Source organism: Podarcis cretensis (genome assembly GCF_951804945.1).
Source record: "Podarcis cretensis genome assembly, chromosome: 6".
In the NCBI taxonomy this organism is placed as follows: Eukaryota; Metazoa; Chordata; class Lepidosauria; order Squamata; family Lacertidae; genus Podarcis; species Podarcis cretensis.
Window position 1 is genome coordinate 45,306,636 of NC_137175.1, and position 17,981 is coordinate 45,324,616.

The 17,981-nt window shown below is 44.0% G+C and overlaps 1 protein-coding gene across 1 annotated transcript in view; it reads right to left on the bottom strand.

The window, feature by feature from the left end:
• MDFI (MyoD family inhibitor) overlaps window positions 1-17,981 on the bottom strand; it is a 48,890-nt gene that overhangs the window by 10,647 nt on the left and 20,262 nt on the right. The window contains exon 3 of the mRNA XM_079980931.1: window positions 4,027-4,254. Within this exon, the coding sequence (XP_079837057.1) occupies window positions 4,027-4,254 (228 nt within the window). The remainder of the gene's footprint in view (window positions 1-4,026; window positions 4,255-17,981) is intronic.

The window sequence follows — 17,981 nt, forward strand, 5'->3', positions numbered from 1 at the left end:
GAAACGACCATCACTTTTGAGATGTAGTTCAACAATAGAACAGAAGGTCCCAGGTCAAATCTACAATGGCTTCTTCATGTAGGGCTGGGAGAAACTCCTGACTGAAAGCCACTGCCAGTCAATGTACTGTATACAGTACTGAGCTAGGCAGACTAAATGTCTGACACACTGCAAAGCAGCTTCCTAGGTTCCTAAGGGAATGTTTGTACAGTAATGAAACAAACTCAACATCTTGGCCTCTCCCTACCCAATACCATTTAAAGAGTGATGATCCTACCTGCTATGTAAGCACAGCAAAAAGTTCCGACTCAAGTTCCAGTGTCGTAATCTGGTGGATGCATTAACGCAATGAGTATTCCTTTGATCTGGTTGCTCAAGTCATACAGTGGTACCTCAGGTTACATACGCTTCTGGTTACATATGCTTCAGGTTACAGACTCCGGCAGCCCAGAAATAGTACCTCGGGTTAAGTACTTTGCTTCAGGATGAGAACAGAAATCGTTCTCCGGCGGCACAGCAGCAGCAGGAGGCCCCATTAGCTAAAGTGATGCTTCAGGTTAAGAACAGTTTTAGGTTAAGAATTAAGTACTTAACCCAAGGTACCACTGTACTGTTGTAAGGTAGCTAGGACTTGTTCTAGATCAGGGATGGGGAACTGGATCTTTATCTCCCCCCCCCCCCCCACTTCAGGGACCAAGCCTGACAAACAGTTGATGTCGCAGTGACATCCAGTGATGCATATTTTTGTATAGCACTGTGCATGGAAGCCCTGATGATCAGCTGATCACTGGAGATTCAGAAGCACTGTGCTTTTCAGGCATCAATGACCAGCTGATCAGCTGTGCTTGCAAAGTACTGTACACCCAGGCTTTGCAGATCAGCTGTTCCATGGTACCTGCAAACTCCCTTCAACCCAGCCTCACCTTTACCTGCCCCAAACTTGATGACATTCATGATAGTTTGGCCAAAATGGCATTATAGAGCAAACAGGGAGGCCTGGCAGGTCTAATTAGGTCTGCAAGTCAGAAGTTTCCCATTATCGCTCTAGACAAGCCTATTTTTTCTAGATGGTTTTATTCTCTCCAACCGCCACTCTGCTAGCTCGGAAGAATGCAAAATAGGATTCCAAATGGTGTTAAGTTGGAGTGGCTTAAATGAAAGCACAAGACCAACATTGGCATTGCCAGTTAAAGATGAGAGGTCTACTTCGGATGACCTAGCCATGATGATACTGTGACAAATGATTCACAAACAATTCCACTTGAATATGGAGATGCACATTAGGTCAGATCATGGCGGAGCAAAAACCTTGCTCTCAGTAATGTTCTTTGTGCCGGAGGGATAAAGCACAATTTATAGCATGCTTGCAAAATCAAAAGCTTCTCCTAAGGAGAAAGATCTCTCCCTTCAAGGAACTTTCGTTCAAGGAAGACACCTCAGGGAGTGGTTTGAGGGCCAGTGGCGATGTGTGTGTGTAAAAACCTACAGCAGAGGCGCAACATCTGGGAGCGTAGCTGCTGAAAGCTCCCTCTCTGCAGAGGGTGCAGCATGACTGCAAAGTGACTCATGAATGCAGAATGTCAACAGGCAAGCAGCCCAGCACCAGATGCTCTCAGGCAAGCATGTGGCTTCAGAATTGCACAGTTTCATTACGACAGTGTTTCTAGTACCCTTTCCCCAGTAACCTTTTGTTCTATATATATGCCTGCGCAACAAATGATTTGCAGAACTCGCCCAAAGTATTTTCCTAAATGAGGAAAAGCCTTTGAGGGATGAAAGGGCATGTTAGTGCCCAGAAGGGATCAGTCTTTTTAGGGTAGGGCAATCTCCCCTTCCTTGTTTTCCTGTTGTCTACTTATGGAAGGTGCCATTGGGAGCAGAAAAGCAAGGTGATGGGTGCTAGCCTCTGCCACTATGGTCGTAATAGCACCCTCTCAAAGCTTCCAGGGGGGAAATGGGTTATCAGGCTACCTGTAATGTGCAGTTTGGCCCTCAAAGTAGCTTCTGGTGCTACTTTGTCTCGACACAGATCTGTGTCCCAAGACCCATGGCACCACCACTTTGGAATGATGCTTCTAGATGACCTGTTTCTTGAGCATTTAATCTGAATGCCTACCTATACCTGATTTAGCTGGAGGGCTTCCCTACCTAAAAACAGCATCAATAGATGGCAGTAATAGAGATAGGTTAGGCCAAAATAGCTTTGTGCACCAGTATATCAAGTAACTTTCACACAAGTCAGTGTGTGCTTGCACTGACTGCTGAAGGGAGCTGTGCATTGTGGGGGAGCATCTGCACTTCCTGGCTCAACAGCCTCCATGCAAAGAAGTTACTCTCTTGATGGCGACAACCTCACATGTAATCACCTAGTTCTACAGGGTGGACTTCACATCCCTGAGAATGGTATAAATCAAAGTTTAATCTCTCAACAGAAGGAGATTGTGCATGTCCACCCCAAATTTCTGTGGATTACCCTGTACTGGCTGTTCTTCAGATTTCTAAACAACAGCTGTTGTATCCTGGTCACACTTCAATTTTTTTCTATCCATCCACGAGTGAGTGCAAGAAAGGGGGTGGGGGAATCAGAAAGTGGGCAATAATTAGTTTTTGTATTTCCAGTTAAGGAATCATGCATCTATTGGAATTAGAAACAGACATTTAAGAACACTGCATGAAGATCCAGAAATAAGTTCCTATCACTAGAGGAACAAAAGATTTATTATTGAAAACATTACCATCTTATAATCGGGAAAGATTTGGAAGCAGGAGAGTTTTATGGACTACATAAGTGCCTCAGTCACTGACTGATATTCGAAAGACATTTTCTTAGCAGGGAGCAAAGTCAAAGTTGTTTAACAGTGGAACGGTCTCCATTGGGAGGTTGTGGACTCTCCTTCCTTGTTGGTTTTAAAGCAGAGGTTGGATGGCCATCTGTCATGGATGCTTGAGCTGAGATTCCCGCATTGCAGGGGGCTGGACTAGATGACCATTGGGTCCCTTCCAACTCTACGATTCTATGATTCTACAAATACAAAACTGGTGTATGCATCTCTAGACAACCTGAAGATCTCTGAAAATGGGAGGAACTATAATGTTACCTTTGCTTATTTCTTGCACATTTGCGGACTCACGCCCAGCTGTGCAACAGTTCTGGATGGAAATGGTGAAGGAAATCAACAGGATGATAAACTATAAACATACCTTTAACCTTTTTAAAAATTTCACTTCAAAATGAATTTGTATTAACAGTACAGTATCTTTCCTAACAGCATAAAAAAAGATTATTCCTAGATACAGTGGTGCCTCGCAAGACGAAAATAATCCGTTCCGTGAGTCTCTTCGTCTAGCGTTTTTTTTTGTCTTGCGAAGCATCCCTATTAGTGGCTTAGCGGATTAGCGCTATTAGCGGCTTAGTGGCTATTAGCGGCTTAGCGGCTTAGCGGCTATTAGCAGCTTAGCGGCTTAGAAAAAGGGGGGGAGGGAAAAAACTCGCAAGACGCTTTCGTCTTGCGAAGCAAGCCCATAGGGAAATTCATCTTGTGAAGCGCCTCGAAAAACAGAAAACCCTTTCGTCTAGCGGGTTTTTCGTCTTGCAAGGCATTCGTCTTGTGGGGCACCACTGTACTGCTAAAAACAGAAAAGGCACATCATTTGTAACTGACAAGGGTTTTGCAAACAGCTCCATTGTATATAGGGAGTAAAAAATGTCATCCGAATAGGTAGTAGACAGAGAACCAATATGTAAAGAGTTGGTGACCTTTTATTTACTGAAAGCAAAGCAATCTTGTTTATAATAGCATATGTAATTTATTTTTGACAGTTTCGTTACTTGCATCAGATTCTTCTTTATTTAAGATAATCTGATTTTGTCTTTCTAAAAAAGAACGCTACCCCAAATTCATTTCCCTATCAAAAGTAAGTGAACTTTGGGGGAGGGATTTTGGTAACTTTTAAAGGTGGGATTGACAAATGTTTCATGAAACAGGAGACTTTACTATCAGTTAGAGACAGGGGTAATAGACATACGTGTTATAGCTTCTCTCGCTACTGCAGAGTTGTCCTCAGACTTCCTCTTGGAGGGCGCTGTTCCATTCACCAGGGACCTGCAAGATGCTGAGTGTTCTTGTGATGGGTTTTCTTCCTTCACATCTGTGGTCTGATTATGAGAATGAGGAGCTGAGGTTGGCAAGTTTGGAGTAGTTGGTGCTACCGCTGAATTCGGCATGGAGGAAGGGCACGTGTTTGTATCTTGGCCTGAAAGACAGGAGGCAGTTCCAGCATAAGTGTTGCTTTGTGCTGATGACAGCAGGCTCACCTGATGCCTGAAGTCCTGAAAAGGAAGTATCCTCACAACAGCTCCCACCTGATTAGAGAGGATGGATAGCTCACTAAAGTTCGTTCTCTCTCTCTCTCTCTCTCTCACACACACACACACTCCACTTATCCGTTCAGACCTACAAATCTCAGTTTACTAAGCAGAGGTACCTACAAGGTAGTGTTGTGCTGAAACCTGTCCTCCAAAGTTTTCTTACCCTGCAAAAGAGGGTTATTTTTCTGACTAATTTGCAGGATGCTTTAGCATTGCAGCAGGTACAGGACTGAGCCTATTTTATTGTTGCAACATGGCCACAGAACAAAACACTAGAGCAATTTTTCAGTGCGGCACTAATATGCGCCCTGTGGCACCCCTTTATTGCAATACAACCAATGTTACTTATGTTTATTAACCATGGTTTCCTCTCACCCCCAAGGTCTGAAGAGAGGTACAATGGGGGATGCCATGTCATTTCTTTTCAGACAGACCTGTAACTATCATACTTCTTTTCTAGTGGACATAACTGAGCCTGGAATCAAAAAGGAATGGGGTGGTGGACACTCCTCTTTGAAACCATCCCGATTCCTTCAAAACCATTCCACTTCCTTGCCCCCCGCCTGTCCCACTTTGATTACTTATTATATCCAAAGTGGGAAACTGATTACCAGGTTAGGAACAAACTAGGATCTTCAAACTCTGGTTCAAGATCTTGACTTGTTCCAGTCCTATTAACCAAGATTTCCCCATTCGGACACAAGAAGAGCTGGCTGGGATGAGGTCAACAGCCCTTCTAGCTCAGCACCCTGTTAGAGAAGTAGATGGCTTTGGGAAGCCCACAAACAGGACATGAGCACAAGAGCCTCTGCCTACCTGTGATTCCAAGAACCTAGTATCCTCAGGTCTAATGGAAAACTAGAGTTAATTAACCCCCGAAGTGCTGGATTGCAGCATGCAGAAAAGAAGAAAGGAGTGGTATGAGGTTGGACCGTGCAGGTGCAAGGCTCGTTCATATATCGACTTAATAAGCCAATATATCTATGTTTAAGCCAGGACACAGAGCTGTGATGCATTAAAAGCATAAGTTAAAATGTATTCCATTACCATATTTTTAGTACCCTGGTGGGAAGGACAAAAGGGCGACTCAAATGCGTATTAAGCACTGTGCAATGAAGAGAATAGTTAAACTGTACAAATGCATTTGTAACAGGGACTGTGAAAGAAGAAAGAAGATACTTTTCCTGCATTGTTAAGTCAGGAAAGGGGAACTTGTGGCCCTCCAGATGTTGTCATACTCCATCCCCACCAGCATGGCCAACGGTCAGGGATAATGGGACTTGTGGTTCAGCAACATCTGAAAGGCCACAGGTTCCCCAGCTGTGAATTATGAAATGCGGGGAGTCTGACCTTATGAGAGCTTCCCAAAGCCATATATGGTCTGCTGACCAATTGCCGTCTTAAGCTAATTTGCAATAAACCCTTCTGTCGGCCTGAGTTTGGCCTCAAACTGAAGAAAGAGCTCCGATGTCAGAATCTCCTTGCCATTAATGCCAAAGCACAGTCACTTACACTAAACCAGTTGTGTTCAATACTGATCTCTCATTTATTCCATCAGGAAAGAGCCAGAAATGTTCTGTGGATGAGAGACACTGGGGTGTTTACACCAGGATGCCATTGGCGTTCAGAATTAAATTTATCTCATGCACAAACCCCAATTATCAATGCCACTTTCCTTTTGGCACACAGTGCCTTTTGGTGCAACAGATGCAGCTATGGGCCCTCTGTGTTGGGGAAAGCTGCTCCTGCTGGATTTCTTGCCCAACACACACCTGTTGAAGCACAGGAACCTTGCCGGTAAGAAGGTGGAAGCCCTATTTCTGAGATCTTGACTAGTGGACAGATGGAAGGCCAAAAGGCAATACTTAAAAAGCAAGCAACATCTAGGAGTTGTTGATTTTGGCCAGGCCCATGAAGTTTGCTTATTGCGCACTCAGGGGAAGCACATTCTGCTTCACTACTTGAGGCAAAGCGGGAACATGCTCCTGTCCCTGCTGCCCCCTTGCCCCCTCGCTACCTCCTCACGGCCAGCACCATGCCTCTCTTCCCTGTGTAGTGCAACAGTGTCCACAAAGTGTCAACAGTGGCACTGACTTCTGGTGAGATCTTGCAATATCTTGCTGAAGTCTTGTGAGATCTCTTGTGCTCTGTCTATGCTGCAGATCACCTCTAACGGTATTTATCTTGTTTGTATGCATGTGAACATGGGTTTTCCCAATAGATACTAACTGCAGCTTCAGCATTCCTGAACAGGGGCTTGTTTTTTTGCCAAACTTAACCTGCTGTAAGGGGCATAGAGTATGCTCAGCCCCCAGCTGGCCACGCATCACCTCTTGGGAGAGGGAGTAGGCCCACTAGGACCTTCCTCTTTCCCCCTCCCTGCTGTTTTGCTGCTCTGCCTACCCCCTATCCTCCTTCCATGAGAGAAAGTATGGGGCTGGGGCAACAGAAGTATATAGGTGAATAAATCACAGCCCATAGAATAGGTAAATAGGCAGCAGATTGTGGGAGAAGTGGAGGGTCCAATTAGGACTTTGTCAATTTTTGTTCCTCTCCATTTCTTGTTTTTCAGGTCTTAAGCTCCATTTTCCACATCAGTTTCCGAGTTTCCTCATCTATCTATCTTTCTATCTATCTATTCCTCATGAAAATTCATCAGCAATTTAGTGCATATTTCTCTGAATATGCATTTCTGTACGTAATTTTGCCCAATATAAACTTATTTGCAAAGCAATTTCCTCTAACATACAAAGCATATGTGTTATTTTCACTAATAGATATGCATCTTTATGCACACTTTAGTAGATGCATTTTTGTATACTTTAATTGAGCTGAGAGACTGCTTAGCAAAATTCTGCGAAGTGTGAGTTTTGAAGGATGGCTATGTTTCAGTATTGCTGAATTAGCTAGGTTCGCCTTTAATTGAGAACTGAACCAAATTTCTCCCCCATCCCTAGATCCAATCCACACACAGTGCGATGAGCCCAATAAAACCATGTTGGCGCTCCTGTGTGTAGCCAGTTGTATAGTACAGTAGCAAAGTGTGCAAAGGAAACCTGCCTTATCTCAGCAAACCACTTGCTACAATGAAGGAATTTTATTGGGTGAATCGGGGCCTGTTCTAAGGGAATGGAATAATTACACACTAATGACCAGAGCATAGATTCACTGAAATCACACCGGGACTCGGGGTGCTGGTGGTGGGGATTGGACCTGCAAATCCTTCCTCTCCCTCTTTTTAGCATCCCTCCCCCCTTCCCGGTTCAACCACAGACCTGTTCACTCCCCCCGCCCTCAGAGCCCCTTCCTGCTCCCTCCTGGCACTCAGAATAGCAACAATTTACACACAAGACAAGCAGCTGGAGTGCAACAGCTTCGGAGGGGTGGAACCACACTTTATATAAAGTAAATTACACCTTAGGCACAGCGAGCGAGGCCAAACACCCATAATTACACTGACGGTAACAAGACCTACTCTCAGCCAGGCAGGGGGCTGAGGGCAGGAAGCAAGAGGCCCTTGGACCCGTTATTATACTCAATATAACAAGAGGTCCTACATGCAGGCAGACAGGGAGGAAAGGAGGCAGACTGCACATGCACGTAATTATAGTGACTGCATCACGGAGCCGTGCGTGAAAGAGAAAGGGCTGGATCCTCAGGCCATTACAGTTAACAGGCTGCTTTCTAGAGGCATTGGAAGGCTTCACATCAACCAAAAGGCTTGCCAGAGTTGGGGTTAGTGTCACAGCAGCAAAATGTGCTAAACACACAAGCTTGGATCCTAAGTTTAAGGAAGTGTGTAGCTTAGCCGCTGAAGACTATGGCACTCAAAACATGGTCTCCACAGAACACGTGCTCATAAGTTGTTTAAGCATATGGGAACTTTAATTGATTGTAGAGGATGAGGCATCTCGCTCATGCTCAATAATTTTTCAAATTATTGCTTCATGTTTTCTATTCCAGAAGCGCATACTGGCATAAATGCAACCTTTCACATTGCTGCTTTCTGTTGTATGTACCTAGAGTAAAACAGCCACTTGAACAGTTATCAACACAGCAAGCTCTGCAGCTGGTTTCTTATGTGATTATTAGGGATGAGTCATAGCTCACTTGCAGATGTTGCAGTCATAATGACAGGTTATTAATTGCATCATTTTCACACTGGATTAGTTTTAGATGACATCATCAAACCACTGTGTCTGGCCACACACACACTTGTTCCCTCCTGTCCTCAAAACACTTCTGATTCCCCACTATGGTTCTTGTTTCACACAAACTACAGGTTGCCTGGACCTGGAAAATGAGGGTTAACTTCTGGGAACCTTTGGAGAGTGGGGCTACTTCTGCTCTTTTTTGGCACTGAGGAGCAGGGGGAGTGAATTATTTTATTTTATTTTATTTTATTTTATATTTTAGGCAGGAAGGATACGCTGGAGTTTTGGTGACTGAGGTGTTTCGGAAATGTTATTGAGATTATCTGAACTGGAAACCACCAACTTTGCAACTCTGATTTGGAGCCAACTTGTAGTTAGTAGTAACCATGGTTTGCCTGATGATAACCAAAAGGTTGCCATTGTGAATATATTCACCGAATGAACCTTCATACAATGAGAGTTAGAATTTACTAAGTCATTAAAAAGGGAGGGGGAGTCATTTTAATGTGGTAAATTCCCCCCCTCATCACAAGAAAGAACATGGGTAGGCCAAGGCCCCAGGGGGCTGGATCTGGCTCAATCGCCTTCTAAATCTGGCCCATGGATGGTCCGGGAATCAGCGTGTTTTTACATGAGTAGAATGTGTCCTTTTATTTAAAATGCGTCTCTGGTTATTTGTGGGCCTAGGAATTCATTCATTCCCCCCCCCCAAAAAAAATATAGTCTGGCCCCCCACAAGGTCTGAGGGACAGTGGACTGGCCCCCTGCTGAAAAAGTTTGCTGACCCCTGAGAAAGAAGATTCAAGCAACATATTCACCACACAAAATTTGATGCTGTTAAGATCACTGCTTGAATGTCTTTCAAAAGCCCCAAAGTAACAGCTCTTAATCTCCAGAAAAAAAGCCTAAAAAAAAAAAAAAGAGAAATGTCAAGGAGCCTAAAACCCTTGCAGCTAAGGAAAAGACCATGCAGGCTCATACTTTCCATGGAATATATAAGCATTAAAAGTGCATTGCACTTTTCCTGACCTGGTTCAGCTGTGCTCATTGAGCCCCACTGGAGGGAACTTTACGTGGATGGTTTCTCCACAGTCTGCCTGTCAGATTAGCCCATATGAGAAGAAGGGGCTCTCTGAAAGCCCTCTCAGAGACACACACAGCCTTGTGTCCAAAAACAGGAAGACAAATATTGGTTTGGCGTACCAGTTTTTTTCCTCCTCGGTATTGGAATTATTTTAAGACAAGCTCTCTTTCTGGAGACGCTTTTATCAGCAAAGCGTCTCCTAGATTAAAGTTACAATTTCAAACAAATGTAGAAAGGTCCAAAACAGTTTTATTATTCCAAGAGTGTGTACACACACACACACACATATATATATGTATATGTATATGTATATGTATATGTATATGTATATGTATATGTATATGTATATGTAAAAACAAAATTATTTTGGAATGCTCATTAGTAATTCTGACACCAAGACCTGCAAATTACTTCCTGCTAGAAGGGAACGCAGAGGTGCAGCAGGATAGAGAAGAGTCACATACCATGACTCTTGACTGGAAGAATTTGGTTGCATCACTGAAACGGGTTTTTTTTAATGAAGAATCTTGCTAGAATACCTGTCATAAAGCTGCAAAGACTCTCCTCCCTGAAAGAGAGTTTAGATTAATCCACAACCTTTCTTACCCTAAGGGTCTCGCTCTCAGATGTCTCGCTTCCGGTGGCTAGCACCTGGAGCTCATGGGCTTCAGGTCAGGGATATTGGGGCTTTTGCCTAGCGTGCCACCCACCACAGCAATACCTTTCCCATCTTGACGATTTGGGACAGGACCCCAAAACTTTAAGATACACGTAGTCGCCATCAGCTTCTTTGCTAGAGCCATGTTTTCCTCTGACCTGTGCAGTGACTTCCTGATCCGCAGAGCTATTGAGGCTTGGGGCAGGCTACAACCCCCCTAGAGCCGTAAGCCAATTTCTTACGGGCTGCTATCTCAGATACGCACAAAGCTTAGGTCAATCTGCTGGGCCAAGTTTGAGGCCCGCCTCTTTTCCGCAGCATATGCGATCGCCTTCTTTGGCGCCTTGAGGGTTGGTGAAGTGGTAGCCGAGGTTAACGTAAGTGGGAGGAACTGCAGTTGACCGAAGCTAGCATGACTGTGCACATACGCCAATCCCAAATGGACCAGGCAGGTAGGGGTTCCCTCGTAAAACTTACAGCTTCAGCGCAGCGGGGCCCATGCCCGGTCAAAGACACTAGATGGTACCTTTACCTCAGACTGCCCGGTCCTGGCCCGGTCCTGGTTCACGAGGATGGGTCACCTTTGTTGAGACACCAATTCACAAGGGCACTCCGCAAAGTTATTGATGCCTGTGGTTCATCTTCCCAGGATTATGCAGCACACTCATTTAGGATTGGCGCCGCCTCAACAGCTGCACGCTTGGGCCTGCCAGTGGATAAGATTAAGGAAATGGGCCGGTGGAATCCGACGCTTATAAAGGCTACATTCGTTAGAATGCGCCCTGCTCCTTTACCTCTACTTATCCGTAATTTTCTTTTCTTTTTCTTCTCTCTCCTTTATTTTCAGCCGTTCTCAGAAGTGTCTGGATTTGTGGCCATGGTATAGTCCATTGGCCCACGTACGGTCAGTTAGCTGTGGCCTCACCCCTAACCTCGGATTGCTACCTGGAGTGCGAGTTTCCTGGTTTTCGAGACGAGGCATTGCTTATGCCATTGCTGAGAGGGGGAGTTGCCACGTTTGGCCCTCCTGATAGCCACCTGGAGTGCAAGTTTCCTGGTTTTTGTGACGAGGCATTGCTTATGCCATTGCTGAGAGGGGGAGTTGCCACGTTTGGCCCTCCTGACAGCCACCTGGAGTGCGAGTTTCCTGGTTTTCGTGACGAGGCATTGCTTATGCCATTGCTGAGAGGGAGAGTTGCCACGTTTGGCCCTCCTGGCAGCCATCTGGAGTGCGAGTTTCCTGGTTTTCGTGACGAGGCATTGCTTATGCCATTGCTGAGAGGGAGAGTTGCCACGTTTGGCCCTCCTGGCAGCCATCTGGAGTGCGAGTTTCCTGGTTTTCGAGACGAGGCATTGCTTATGCCATTGTTGAGAGGGAGAGTTGCCGTGTTTGGCCCTCCTGACATCCTTATCAGCAGAAGAAGTGTGGACTTGTCGTGGCACATAAAGAGAGATTTGGATGAGGTGGCTGCCTTGTGTCCCAGAACAACGGTGTTCTGGTCCTCCTTCCTGAAGAGAATTGTGTGACGCAGTGTGCAGAACTGTATGGCCATTGAAAAATCCAGGAAACTCTTAAATCGTGCAATAGCCCGTTGGGTGCACTTTTTGTATGGCTGAGTCATTTATCATGACCGTATCCGGATCGGCGACCAAGCTTTATACCGGAATGACGGTGTCCACCTATCGGATCTGGGGAACGACAGTTGGTTAGCTAGTGTCAGCAAATGCATCTGGGATTGGTTACAGCTTTGAGGGTATTGGCGGCGAGCCTTTCGGCTCGGGTGGCGGTTAGGCATTGGAATAATGTGCTGTGGTGTGTCGAAGTGCTAGGTGTGGCCATCGCCTATGCCTTCAATGTTTAGGGGTATTCCGTTAAAGGAATCTGGCGGTCGTGTATTCTGTCCTATGCCTGCTTGGCGGGAGGCCATGGCACGACCCTCAGTGACAGCAGGGGTGAGCCTATAGTTGGATTAGCATCAACAGGTGATGAACCCCTGGTGAATAAACCCACTTGTTTCGCGATCCAATGCCTAAGCCAATACCTTTTCATTGCTGTAATCAATAAAGTTGTGGCCTTTTCTAACCCATTAACCTAATATCACGTGTCCCTGTGTCTTCTTTTCACGTCGCGGTGGTCGGGTCCTCGAACCACAAAGCTCCCAGGATTTGAAGAGATGTCATCGGGATTTTTTTGAACATGGCATTGCAAAATGAGCTATGTTTTTCCTTAGATACACTCCCCCAAAAAATCCCACGAACCATGCAATTTACTCAAAAGTAACCCCCACTGCCTCAACACAAAGCATGACAACTGCTGTATTTGGCAAGCTTCACCTTGGCAAGCTTCTAAGCCTGTGGCATTATAAGCTAGTGATAGGTCAACTTTTCTCAGTTAATTTGGACTCTAATCAGCAATTGCAAGTATCGTTGCAGGAGGCTCTGGGAAAACCCAATTTTATTCTGAATGTTCTGAACTGATCTATATGTTTTTTGTGCATGCATGTTACTATTCTGGAACACAAACACATCCTTGGAGTGCTCCTTGGTAACTATAGAGTAGAAGAGTTGGGAGGCAACTCCAGCAGCAGCGGCCATGGTGCTATCACCCACTCACCAGACAGGCAGGAGATGCCACCCAAGAGAAATGTCTGTTGCTATGGTCAGACTTCAGTTTGATTGTGCATGTGTGTGTTTAAAACCACCCCTAGTTAGACTCATGAATTGCTTCGAAGGTCACATTTCATACTGAATGCCTTGGGTACATAAACCTCTTGAAATTTTGACATTCCCAGTCCCAAGGGATTGCTCAGAAGCCAAGGTAAAGGTAAAGGGACCCCTGACCATTAGGTCCAGTCGTGACCGACTCTGGGGTTGCGGCACTCATCTCGCTTTATTGGCCGAGGAAGCTGGCGTACAGCTTCCAGGTCATGTGGCCAGCATGACTAAACCGCTTCTGGCGAACCAGAGCAACACACAGAAACGCCGTTTACCTTCCCGCCGGAGCGGTACCTATTTACCTACTTGCACTTTGACGTGCTTTCTAACTGCTAGGTTGGCTAGGAACAGGGACTGAGCAATGGGAGCTCACCCTGTCGCGGGGATTCGAACCGCCAACCTTCTGATCAGCAAGTCCTAGGCTCTGTGGTTTAACCCACAGTGCCACCCGTGTCCCGGGAAGCCAAGGTATTGTCCTGTAAATTATATTCTCATGTTTAAAACCTCTAGTCAATTGTAGAGAAGGATGGTTTCAAGGGGTTAAACTGACTGATATCAGAGAACGGAGCAAACAGCAGCTACTGACTTACAGCACCTTTGTCTGATGAATATAGACTGCACAGCGGGGGCGGGGGATCTTAATAGTCTCGTTTTACATTATGAGGCAAGGACATCCCTTTAATACATTTGGGCATTATAAACAGGGAAACATTGTATTCCGAAACCATTAATTCCAAACTTCAATGGCATCTCTAATGAAGATGCTGTCTAGCCAGTTTGAAGCCACAGCAGGGACTGAACTTATAATATGAGATCTGGTTGATAGAGACTCTTGTTTCATTCTGGTACCAGCTTAGAACATCTCTATTTCCCAGGGCATTGGTGGGTGCTAGTTACCGGTACTTAGTTTAAGAGGAAAATGTTCTGCAGCTTTATGGGCAGTTTTATGATTATCTGTTAATTGTTGAATTTTTTCTGATCCATTTTGCTTTAACTTGTTAATTTTTATGCTACTGGGATCAGCTGTCTTCCACATTGACACCATCCAAGTATAAATTAAAAAGATTTCTTTGGCCAGGTGTTTAGGATGCAGCTAACTTAATAAAAAATTATTGCCTGTTGCTTAAGTTTTAATTGTTAAGATAGATAATAAAACAGTAATTAAAATTTTCTATGTGTTGTATTTTATTATTATTATTATTATCTGTCCTGGATTCCTGTGGGAGAAAGAGCAGGATAAAAACAAAAAAAAAAAACCTCATAGATTATATAACCATCTTAATTGGCAAACCATGGTTAACACTTGCCCTTCAAAGCAAAGAAGAAACCATGATTTGAGGTGGGTTCTCCCATTTGTTGGGACAAACACTTGCCACAGTTTGCCAGTTCAGATGCCTTTCCAAATTATGGCTAGCATTCAACAGGAAAACGAGAAGTTAGTTATTGTTCATATCTATGCCACCTTCCACCCAAAGGATCCCCACGGTGGCTCTCAAAGTTTAACACAAATACAAAATTCAAACTATAAAGTGAAATATATGAAGGTTTAAGATAGCAATCTGAAAACGCTGGCAGCATTAAGATAAATTCAACAGTGTAAATAAGTTTTGATGGATGTAATAATGGAATACTGAATGGTTTAGTTTATGTAAAATATGCAGTGATTTATGGTATACAAAATGAACCATGGAAAGAGGAGAAGGGAAGTCATTGATATTGTACAAATGTTTAAATGAGTATTTAAAATTGTAAAACAGAAGAACTAATAGAAATTATAGATGATAATGATAGATAGCAATCTATCCCAATGACAACTTTTAACAAAAAACGTAAAACATGAACACATTTTTCACACACACACACACACACACACACACACACAAACAAACAAACAGTTTTCCCCAAATGTCAAAGGAAGGGGAGTAATCTCCCCACTCCTGATGTTTCCAAACACACTCTTCCATCATGTGCAAGAGAAGGAAGTTTGTGGACCTGCAGCTTATTTCCAAATTCACTCAATCATAGTTTTAAGGAGTGACTGAATTGAGTCTCCAATCTTTGAGTCTTATGACAGAACCCTTTTTGGGTTCTGTTTATGCTGCAACATCACATTGCTTTCATGTTCATTATTACCCACAAAACCTAGATGTCCCTGAACAGTGCTGCTGCCTGACTAATTATGCACCACAAGCATTCTGGCATTTAGCATTCCGGCAGATCATGGAATCTGAATTATGCGTTAGTTTCAACAAAACACTGTATTTTAGCACCTTTAACAATAATAGATTTATCATGGAGTAGGTTTAGTGGACCAAAGCATTGGTCTTAAACTGGTGGGTCAGGATCTATAACTCGGTTGCGACCTGGTCTTAGCTGGATAACAACAGCATTAACTACCACCAAACGTGTATGTTAAAAAAGATTAAATAGTCCCACCACCACTACATCATACTTGTTTGGGTTAGATGTGGGTCTGGGTCTGAAAAGGTTGAAGACTGATAGTCTAGAGGGAGTATTCAGTTGGGTGCTGTAAAAGTGATGAAAACAGGGAGGAAACTTCCTACAAACTCAGACATCAACAGAGCTGTGCATACTCTGTAGACCCGTAATCTGGTGAACTGGGTTTGCGTCCCTGCTCCTCCACATGCAGCTGCTGGGTGACCTTGGGCTAGTCACACTTCTCTGAAGTCTCTCAGCCTCACTCACCTCACAAAGTGTTTGTTGTGAGGGAGGAAGGGAAAGGAGATTGTTAGCTGCTTTGAGACTCAGGGTAGTGATAAAGGGGGCTATCAAATCCAAACTCCTTTTCTTTTACTCTCTGTGATATAACTGAAAACCAAGGTAACATAAATTCTGCATGAAGAACTGAATTCTCACTCAATATATGCAAAATGCAACTTAAGTACACCTGCATATATTTGCCTGTTTTGCATAATTTATTCTGTTGCTAGTCTTGCCATTCAGGGAGTCTTTTTTCAGCTGAAGAGCAGGGTAAAAATACTTTAAATAAATGTAATAGGAAACTGTGATGCCTACTATGTTAGTGCCATTTGTTTTATCTCACTGTTTTTGGTGATGATTTGTATTACACAACGACTTCCTTTTTTCACCTATACTACTGGTCACTCTGAGTACATCAGTGTAAAAGAAGAGGTTTTATATAAGACATTACTACTACTACTACTACTACTACTACTATTACTACTACTACTACTATGCAAAGCATTAGACCTCATTTCCACATAAAATCATAACAAGCCCCTTTCTGGATCCTGACATTTTACATTTCGGTCCTATCCATTTCTACTCAGGGATTATTTCCACTGCATTAAATAGGGTTTGGTTTACTTAGAATTCCAGGATGAACCAGGTGTGGTCTACTTACATTCAGGTCTACTTCTTAGCCATGAGGTCTAGAAACTCATTTAAAGAATAAAAGCCAAGATACACCTCAACCAATCCAACTCTAATATTTGTGTGTGTGTGTGTGTGTGTGTGTGTGTGTGAGAGAGAGAGAGAGAGAGAGAGAGAGAGAAACACATAGCCTCTGAGTACAAGCTCAGCCACATCAAAGAAGCTTTGATACTTGCAATGTTATTCAATACTTTGGTGGCAATATGATTTTATATGTGCCCATTTCCAGATTTCTGTGCCAGATGCACATTGTAATCCTAAGCATGTTTGCATGTTTATTCAGAAACAAATCCCAGTGAATTCAATTAAACTTCCTCTCTAGTATATGTCCTTAGGCATGCTACCTCAGGATGCATTGCAAAATGAGTCATTTATTCCATGTTTGTGTAATGTGGACCTCAAATGCAGTGGACACCTCAAGGCAATGCTGTAGTAGAAGCATTGAGTGTTAGCAATTCTGAAACTTAGCACAATTTCTGCATTCACACTTTTGAATGTGTAGGAGGGAAAGGGCTGCATAGCAAAGAAAAGAAAGCAGTCAATCATTTGCGTTTGTAAGCAGGGACCTTTTGGATATGCTGCCAATGAACCTTCCCCCAGTTCATTCAGATTTTGCATCATTCTCTCAGAGAAAGGCACATATAAATAACTTTGGTTGCAGACAGAAACCCACAAATGGGAGGATGTGTTTTGGTGGCAGCTGAGTTCTGTGAATTGTCTTCAAAGCTATAATGCTTGTGGGCAGACACTTGAGCCTTATAATAGGGAGGTCAAAACTGTGGTTTCATGAGGTCGATAGCTGCAATCCTGCATGAAATTTACACATGCCAATGTCCCATTATTTTCAAGTGACAGAAGGCTCCACTCAGCACTGTGTTAGAAGGCATATATGTCAATGATTGTGAAGTCTGGTGCAATAGTTTATTTTGCCACAAATGGGGCAGTAAGATACTGTATACTTCCTTCTTCTGCCAGTTGGCCACAGCGACACAAGCACCAAAGTAAATGTTTCTCCCCCTCCCTGCTAATTCCATGAAAAGAAGTCTTGATACATACTGGTCTGAGCAAGATGTGTTGCATCAAGTTTTTGTCTACATGGGGAATGGGATTAACCAAACATGTGAGGTACTTCCAGATGGGCTGCTTATTTGCACAAAATTTGCTTCTCACACGTTGTTGTTGTTTAGTCGTTTAGTAGTGTCCGACTCTTCATGACCCCGTGGACCAGAGCACGCCAGGCACTCCTGTCTTCCACTGCCTCCTGCAGTTTGGTCAGACTCATGTTTGTAGCTTCGAGAATACTGTCCAACCATCTCGTCCTCTGTCGTCCCCTTCTCCTTGTGCCCTCCATCTTTCCCAACATCAGGGTCTTTTCCAAGGAGTCTTCTATTCTCATGAGGTGGCCAAAGTACTGGAGCCTCAGCTTCACGATCTGTCCTTCCAGTGAGCACTCAAGGCTAATTTCCTTAAGAATGGATGCGTTTGATCTTCTTGCAGTCCATGGGACTCTCAGGAGTCTCATCCAGCACCATAATTCAAAAGCATCAATTCTTCAGCGATCAGCCTTCTTTATGGTCCAGCTCTCAC